Source organism: Mustelus asterias, chromosome 12 (genome assembly GCF_964213995.1).
Source record: "Mustelus asterias chromosome 12, sMusAst1.hap1.1, whole genome shotgun sequence".
Lineage (NCBI taxonomy): Eukaryota > Metazoa > Chordata > Chondrichthyes > Carcharhiniformes > Triakidae > Mustelus > Mustelus asterias.
The window spans coordinates 55815306-55824743 of record NC_135812.1 but is presented as its reverse complement, the minus strand read 5'-3'; the positions used below and the strand labels follow the sequence as shown (position 1 = coordinate 55824743).

The 9438-nt window shown below is 45.9% G+C and overlaps 1 protein-coding gene across 1 annotated transcript in view; it reads right to left on the bottom strand.

Annotated features, from left to right (window-relative positions):
- LOC144501473 (ras-related protein Rab-37) overlaps positions 1-9016 on the bottom strand; it is a 359260-nt gene extending 350244 nt beyond the window's left edge. The window contains exon 1 of the mRNA XM_078225254.1: positions 8861-9016. Coding sequence (XP_078081380.1) covers positions 8861-9016 — 156 coding nt within the window. The remainder of the gene's footprint in view (positions 1-8860) is intronic.
- Positions 9017-9438: the final 422 nt, after the last annotated feature.

Below are 9438 nucleotides of genomic sequence, written 5' to 3'. Positions count from 1 at the left end.
AATCTCTACAAATTTTCTGGTAATCTGTCCCCTCTATTCTGCGGGGCTTGGAAAGTGCTCTGTAATATTGCTCTGTACAGTTCCATTGTGAATAGCAGAACAAGTGTCTGTCGTAGGAATATCCATCAGCCCCATTGGAAAATATTCCGATTCACAGAGGAGTGACCTTCAAACTGACAGAGTCCACACCATCCAGACCTGGCCCACACACAAAACACAATCTCCCAGGAGAGGAAGAATACTAAACAGGAAAAAAGCAGAAGCCAATTCAGGGAATATTTCTGGAAAATCCCTCCCATTCATTCAGGGAATGAAGCAAAAAATCCAGAGACTACAGTCACCCCAAAAATCCTCATCATTATTGTCACCGATAGCAAACACTTTTGTGAGATATTAAACCTGCTCAGGGGGATGTGAAAGATCCCATGACATCATAAAGAGCAGGAGAGTTAATCCAGTGTGAACAAAGAACAAAGAAAATTACAGCACAGGAACAGGCCCTTTGGCCCTCCAAGCTTGCACTGACCAATAGTGCTGACCAACAGTTAACCCCCAGTGTGCTGACCAAAGAACAAAGAAAATTATAGCACAGGAACAGGCGCTTCAGCCCTCCAAGCCTGCACCGACCATGCTGCCCGACTGAACTAAAACCCCCTAACCTTCCGGGGACCATATCCCTCTATTCCCATCCTATTCACGTACTTTGTCTAGACGCCCCTTAAAACTCACTATCGTATCTGCTTCCATGACCTCCCCCGGCATTAAGTTCCAGGCACCCACCACCCTCCGTGTAAAATATCTGCCTTGTACATCTCCTTTAAACCTTGCCCCTCGCACCTTAAACCTGTGCCCCCTAGTCATTGACTCTTCCACGCTGGGGAAAAAGCTTCTGACTATCCACTCTGTCCATGCCTCTCATAATCTTGTAGACTTCGATCAGGTTGCCCCTCAACCTCCGTCGTTCCAGTGAGAACAAACCAAGTTTCTCCAACCTCTCCTCATAGCTAATGCCCTCCATACCAGGCAACATCCTGGTAAATCTTTTCTGTACCCTCTCCAAAGCCTCCACATCCTTCTGGTAGAGTGGTGACCAGAATTGAACACTATATTCCAAGTGTGGCCTAACTAGGGTTCTATAAAGCTGCAACATGACCTGCCAATTTTTAAACTCAATGCCCCGATCGATGAAGGCAAGCATGCCGTATGCCTTCTTGACTAATAGTAAACCTCAATGTGCTGACCAATAGTGAACCCCAGTGTGCTGACGAGTAGTTATCCCTCAATTGATATGACAATAAATAAAACATGATCTGGTGATTATCACATTGCTCTTTGTGGGAACTTGCTGATCACTAATTTGCAGTCACACTTCCTCATTACCACACTGACTACATGTGAAAAGCACCTGATCATCTGGAAAGCACTTCGACATGCCAGGTGCTCACGCAAACACTTTGTAAATATTCATATTTCTTTAACTGGGAATGTTTTTTGAGCTCAGGTTTCGTTCTCAGTGAGTCTCTGGATGACATTCAGGTAATCCATTCGACAGGGCAATGATTCTCAGTGCATATAACTTCAGTCCTTGTTTTTGCAATTTCATAGAATTCATAGAAATCATAGAAACCCTACAGTACAGAAAGAGGCCATTCGGCCCATCGAGTCTGCACCGACCACAATCCCACCCAGGCCTTTGTTTCTGCACTCTTTCTAGTTTAATAATATCCTTTCTATAATAAGGTGACCAGAATTGCACACAGTATTCCAATGTCTTGTAGAACTTCAACAAGTCATTCCAACTCCTGTATTCAATATTCTGACCGATGAAACCAAGCATGCCAAATGCCTTCTTCATCACTCTGTCCACTCTGTCCACCGGGACACTGGGACCGTCAGGGCACCGAGAGGAGAGTGTGAGAGGAGGGCACTGGGACAGAAAGACAGCACCTAGAGGAGAGTGTGAGAGGAGGGCCCTGGGACAGACAGGGCACCGAGAGGAGAGTGTGAGAGGAGGACACTGGGACAGAGAGCACCTAGAGGAGAGTGTGAGAGGAGGACACCAGGACAGACAGACAGCACCTAGAGGAGAGTGTGAGAGGAGGGCCCTGGGACAGTCAGGGCACCAAGAGGAGAGTGTGAGAGGAGGACACTGGGACAGAGAGCACCTAGAGGAGAGTGTGAGAGGAGGACACCAGGACAGACAGACAGCACCTAGAGGAGAGTGTGAGAGGAGGGCCCTGGGACAGTCAGGGCACCGAGAGGAGAGTGTGAGAGGAGGGCACTGGGACAGACAGCACCTAGAGGAGAGTGTGAGAGGAGGACACTGGGACAGAGAGCACCTAGAGGAGAGTGTGAGAGGAGGACACTGGGACAGAGAGCACCTAGAGGAGAGTGTGAGAGGAGGGCACTGGGACAGACAGTCAGCACCTAGAGGAGAGTGTGAGAGGAGGGCCCTGGGACAGTCAGGGCACCGAGAGGAGAGTGTGAGAGGAGGGCACTGGGACAGAGAGCACCTAGAGGAGAGTGTGAGAGGAGGGCACTGGGACAGACAGACAGCACCTAGAGGAGAGTGTGAGAGGAGGGCACTGGGACAGTCAGGGCACCGAGAGGAGAGTGTGAGAGGAGGGCACTGGGACAGACAGACAGCACCTAGAGGAGAGTGTGAGAGGAGGACACTGGGGCTGTCAGCACCTAGAGGAGAGATGAGGGCAGGGCTGTGGATATTGTCTATATGGATTTTAGCAAGGCCTTTGACAAGGTCCCTCATGGCAGGCTGATTCAGAAGGTGAAGTCACACGGGATCTGCAGTGAGCTGGTAAGATGGACACAGAATTGGCTTGGTCATAGAGGACAGAGGGTAGCAGTGGAAAAGTGTTTTACTGACTGGAGATCTGTGGCCAGTGTCATTCCACAGGGATTAGTGCTGAGACCCCTGCTGTTTGTAATATATGTATAAATGATTTGGAGGAGAATGTAGCTGGTCTGATTAGTAAGGTTGTCGATGACACAAAGATTGGAGGAGGATTGCCAGAGTAACAGAATGTAGAAAGGCTGGAGAATTGGACGGCGAAATGGCAGATGGAATTTAATCCAGACAAATGCAAAGTGATGCATTTTGGAAGGCCTAATGCAGGAGGGAATTATACAGTAAATGGCAGAACCCTTTGAAGCAGCAACATAAAGAGATGCACAGGAGGGGGCAACATGAGGAATAACTTTGTTGTGCAAAGAACACTGATGAAGCATAAAACTAATGGTGGCAATGACTCCATTTATACAAAGCCGTGAAGAGGAAAATTGTGGAGGTTTATAAGATAATGAAAGGGTTGAATAATGTTTGACATACTGGGAGGACCTATGGATATGGGTTTAAATTATGCAAAAGTAGAAACAGACTAGATATTAGGCAGCCCTTCATTTCTCCAGAACAGTGAGCCTCTGGAATAAATTGATGGCTGTTTTATAGATTTGACAATATCTTCAAGAGGGAATTGGAACAGTTCTTGATTGGAGCAAACATTGTAGTAAGTGGATTGAAAAATAACACTTGATTAATGTGATTTCTTGCACTGGTTTGATCACCTGCAGCTTGGAGAGTATGCTAAATACTGATATTAATAACATTACTCTCCTATTGTACATGTTAACACAGGGAATCAATGAATATCTAATTACGATGTTTCAGGTTTATGTGGGGAAGCTGCACATCGTCAGTTTTTACTCAAGGATATTTAACAGAATTAGAGAATGAAAAAATACAGAAGACCATTCAGCCCATCTTGCATGTGACAGCTCTTTACAGAGCCATCCAATTAGTGCCACTCCTCTGCTATTTCCCCTTGGCTCTGAAAAGTTTTCACCTTCAACTATTTATCCAATTTCCTTTTGAAAGTTATGACAGAATGTGTTTCAATCTTTTTTCAAGCAACATGTTATAAAATCTCCCAACAGAAAATAAAATCTTCCCCCCATCCACCCCAGTTCTTTTGTCAATTATTTTAAATCTGCATCCTTTTATTACCAACCCTCCTGCCCAAGGCAGCACTTTCTGCTCCTTTGCCTCATTGAAATCATTCTTAATTGTGAACACCTCTAATAAATTTTCCTTCAATCATCTCTACTTAATGGAGGACACTCCCATCTTCTCTAGACTTTCCACATAATGGAGAATCTCATCCCTGTTAGCATGCTCTCCAATCTTCTCTGCATGCTGTTCATGGCCTGAACATCCTTCATAAAGCATTGTTTCCTAGAAGTGGTTCAGGGTTAAGTAATGATTTATAACAGCTTCATATAAATTCCTTGATTTTGAATTCTATCTCCTTATTTATAAAATCCCATATGTTTTTTAAGCAGCCATATCAATTTGTCCTGCTACGTTTAATTTTTTCTGTACGTACACTCCCAGGTATCCCTTTTCTTGTACCCTGTTTAAAATTACATCATTTAGTTTCTGTTGCTTCCTCATATCCCCCCCTTCCAAAATACATCGCTTCACATCTCTCTGCATTACATCTCATTGAATCATAGAATCCCTACAGAAGGAGGCCATTCGGCCCATCGAGCCTGCAATGACAACAACCCCACCCTGGCCCTATTCCTGTAACCCCACGTATTTACCCTGCTAGTCCCACTGACACTAAGGGGCAATTTAGCATGGCCAATCCACCTAACCTGTATATCTTTGGACTATGGGAGAAAACCAGAGCACCCGGAGGAAACCTACCTAGACATGGGGAGAACGTGCAAACTCCACACAGACAGTGACCCAAGGCCTGAATCGAAGTAGGGTCCCAGCCGCTGAGAGGCAGCAGTGCTAACCACTATGTCACCGTGCCGTCCAATCTGTCTTTTGCCTGCCAGGTTCAGGCCATTAATATATCTCAAAAAGATAAGTGGTCCCATACTGGACTCTGGAGGAAATTATTCTCTGCTTTGTTCCGGTTCCTCTATTCACACTAATTTCTGTTGTCTGTCATTTGGTCAATCCACATGGTAACTGCTGCTTTAATCCTATTGCTTCAATTTTGCTAAGAGGTATGTGACCTGTTGAATACCATTTGAAAGTTCATGCATGTATCAACTTCTCTACCCTGATCAGCCCTCCACTTAATGCATCAAATAACTCCAAGAGGTTTGTCAGGTCAAACTTGCTTGTTACTTGTGGTGTCTCAGATTGTTTCTAATACTTCTCCATCACTGATCATAGAATCATCATAGAATCCTACAGTGCAGAAAGGGGCCATTCGGCCCATCGAGTCTGCACCAACCATAATCCCCCCCTAGCCCGCACATCTTTGGACTGTGGGAGGAAACTGGAGCACCCGGAGGAAACCCACGCAGACACAGGGAGAATGTGCAAACTCCACACAGACAGTGACCTGAGCCGGGATTTGAACCCAGGTCCCTGGAGCACTGTGCCAACGTGCCGCCACCATGACATTTGGTGATTGTCTGTAATTACAGTGCTTATCCCTCTCCTCTATTTTTAATCACAGAATCCTACAGTGCAGAAGGAAGCCATTTGGCCCATCAAGTCTGCACTGACCACAATCCCAATCAGGCCCCATCCCCATAACCCCATGTATTTAGCCTATCTAGTCCCCCTGACACTAAGGGATAATTTAGCAAGGCCAATCCACCTAACCCACACATAGAGTCATAGAGGTTTACAGCATGGAAACAGGCCCTTCGGCCCAACTTGTCCATGCCACCCTTTTTTTAAAAAACCCCTAAGCTAATCCCAATTGCCCGCATTTGGCCCCTATCCTTCTATACCCATCTTACTCATGTAACTGTCTAAGTGCTTTTTAAAAGACAAAATTGTACCCGCCTCTACTACTACCTCTGGCAGCTTGTTCCAGACATTCACCACCCTCTGTGTGAAAAAACTGCTCCTCTGGACACTTTTGTATCTCAACCCCTCTCACCTTAAACCTATGCCCTCTAGTTTTAGACTACTCTACCTTTGGGAAAAGATATTAAATATCTAGCTGATCTGTGCCCCTCATTATTTTATAGACCTCTATTAGATCACCCCTCAGCCTTCTACACTCCAGAGAAAAAAGTCCCAGTCTATCCAGCCTCTCCTCATAACTCAAACCATCAAGTCCCGGTAGCATCCTAGTAAATCTCTTCTGCACTCTTTCTAGTTTAATAATATCCTTTCGATAATAGGGTGACCAGAATTGTACACAGTATTCCAAGTGTGGCCTTACCAATGTCTTGTACAACTTCAACAAGATGTTCCAACTCCTGTATTCAATGTTCTGACTAATGAAACCAAGCATACTGAATGCCTTCTTCACCACTCTGTCCACATGTGACTCCACTTTCAAGGAGCTATGAACATGTACCCGCAGATATCTTTGTTCTATAATTCTCCCCAATGCCCTACCATTAACTGAGTAAGTCCTGTCCTGGTTCAATCTACCAAAATGCATCACCTCGCATTTGTCTAAATTAAACTCCATCTGCCATTCGTCAGCCCACTGGCCCAATTGATCAAGATCCCGTTGCAATCAGAGATAACTTTCTTCACTGTCCACTACGCCACCAATCTTGGTGTCATCTGCAAACTTACTAACCATGCCCCCTATATTCTCATCCAAATCATTAATATAAATGACAAATAACAGTGGACCCAGCACTGATCCCTGAGGCACACCGCTGGTCACAGGCCTCCAGTTTGAAAAACAACCCTCTACAACTACCCTCTGGCTTCTGTCAAGAAGCCAATTTTGTATCCAGTTAGATACCTCACCCTGGATCCCGTGAGATTTAACCTTATGCAACAACCTACCATGTGGTACCTTGTCATTAGAAATGCTGACTCACAGGATCATTGGCTAGAAGACCACCCATCTCGTTTTCAAGTGTACAATCTTTTACATTCGCATAGGCTGAGATATTTCGGCAAGCAGCACCAGCACTGGCCGCACATAAATTGATCCCTTTAAGTTGTGTGTGTGCAGCCTTGCAAAAAGATTTAAGGGGCCATGCACCCAAATAAATCACTGTAACACTTCTATTTTTTTGTAGTGCAAGTTGGTGGAGGATCATTTTAACATGCAATTTACAAAAGGTTTTACAACAGAGCACTCCTCAGGACTTCAGTTTGAGTGACAGCCGAGGTGGTGTAGAACATAGAACATAGGGGCGGCATGGTAGCACAGTGGTTAGCACTGCTGCTTCACAGCTCCAGGGTCCTGGGTTCAATTCCCGGCTCAGGTCACTGTCTGTGTGGAGTTTGCACATTCTCCTCGTGTCTGCGTGGGTTTCCTCCGGGTGCTCCGGTTTCCTCCCACAGCCCAAAGATGTGCGGGTTAGGTTGATTGGCCAGGTTAAAAATTGTCCCTTAGAGTCCTGGGATGCGTAGGTTAGAGGGATTAGCGGGTAAAAAAAAAGGGATTAGCGGGTAGGGCCTGGGTGGGATTGTGGTCGGTGCAGACTCGATGGGCCGAATGGCCTCCTTCTGCACTGTAGGGTTTCTATGATTCTATGATAGAAAAAATACAGCACAAACAGGCCCTTCAGCCCACAAGTTGCACCGGTCATGTCCCTACCTACCTAGGCTTATAGATAGACTTACCTATAACCCTCAATCCTATTAAGTCCCATGTACTCATCCAGAAGTCTCTTAAAAGACCTATCAAGTTTGCCTTCACCACCACTGACAGCAGCCGATTCCACTCACCCACCACCCTCTGAGTGAAAAACTTGCCCCTGACATCTCCTCTGTACCTACTCCTCAGCACCGTAAACCTGTGTCTTCTCATAGCAGCCATTTCAGCCCTGGGAAAAAGCCTCCGAGAATCCACCCGATCTATACCTCTCAACTACTCAGGCCTTGGAGGAGAATTTGAAACTGCTACTTTTAACTCAGAAGAGGGGATAACAACAGAGACCAAGCTGACTAAATAATTGTTTTCCACTTGCTTTACTGCATTTATTCAAGTTATATCTTTTAATTCAGGAATCAAAATATTACTCAAGTTCTCCATAAATTCAAAAAATAGTCTGTACGCTTTTGATGAATGTGCTCCTGCTTCAGGTATCCACTCTTTGCATGGGTTCCCAAGTTCCTCTTGAAGTACACCTCGGATTACAGATCTTGCTTCACTGAACAGCAAGTCAGGATCACCTGGTCGTATGGAGTCATCTTTGGACTGTGGGAGGAAACCGGAGCAGCCGGAGGAAACCCACGCAGACACGGGGAGAACGTGTAAACTCCGCACAGACGGTGACCCAAGCCAGGAATTGAACCTGGGTCCCTGATGCTGTGAAGCAGCAGTGCTAACCACTGTGCCGCCATGCCAACCCTGTTATTCAACTTCTCTACCATCTCGAATTTTATTGTGATATTGACAGTATCTCTTTACTGAAGTCAGGTGCAAAATATTCCCCCACCCTCTTTGATTTATTTTGGTCCCTAATCGACCCCATCCTTCTTTTGATAGCTTAGTTCTGAAGAAGTCTTACAGACTTGAAATGTGAATTGTTTCTCTCTCCACAGGTGTTGCAAGATCTGCTGAGTCTTTCCAGAATTTTCTGTTTTTACTTTTTTTTGAATGTCCGTTTGCTCGTTAATATTCCCTTCTCTGGTACCCATTAATCTTTACTCATACATTCTTTCTCCCTCGTATATCCTTTTGTTTCAGATCTCCTCTGCACTTTCTAACCGAAGAAAGTTATTGTCCATCAGCGAGTCCTCATTCCTAGGATAAACTATGTCATCTTTGGCATTCGACATTAGTTCATTCCGCAACAATAAATTCCAGCCACCGCCTTTTCATCTGTTACAGACGGTATATAAATGTAACATATTGATGTTATTGCTTCCAACATTAAGGCTACTCACCTTATGCATCAGTTCCTCGTTGTAGTAAATGATATTATTGGAGGAAGGCGTGTGGCCCTCTTCCGTGTCTGTGTCTAAAACAGAAGATCCATAAGCACTATCTGCGCAGTACACCTCTCCGTCAGGGGCACTCTGCAGATCTAACCGAGGCTCCATCGCCTCTGCTTTTCCCCCGAGGCGAAAGACAACACGGACCGGGATGTGATGAAGGTCTCGGCGCCAGGAGGTTTCAGCCCGAAGACACGTTCAGCACCGCGGACAGCTCCCCGGCTGCTGCCCAGCCACTGTTCGACCCAATGGAGAGCGCCTGCTGGCAGCGGGATCTTCAACACCACGGCTAGCTCCTCTCCCTGCTTCACTTGAACAAGGCGAATCCCGAAGATCTGGGTGTTGAGGGAGTGGCAGGAGTGAAGATCCCAGTCCTCTCTCCTGGGAATGTGTTTGACTCAGCAGCCTCTGGCTCTCCTCCCTCCACCCCGCCCCCCCCCCACCCAATAGACAACGACACGCGCTGACGTAAAACGCAAAATTCATTGACACAACCTAAAAGTCTTCTTCCAGTTTGGGGGTTCTGAAGT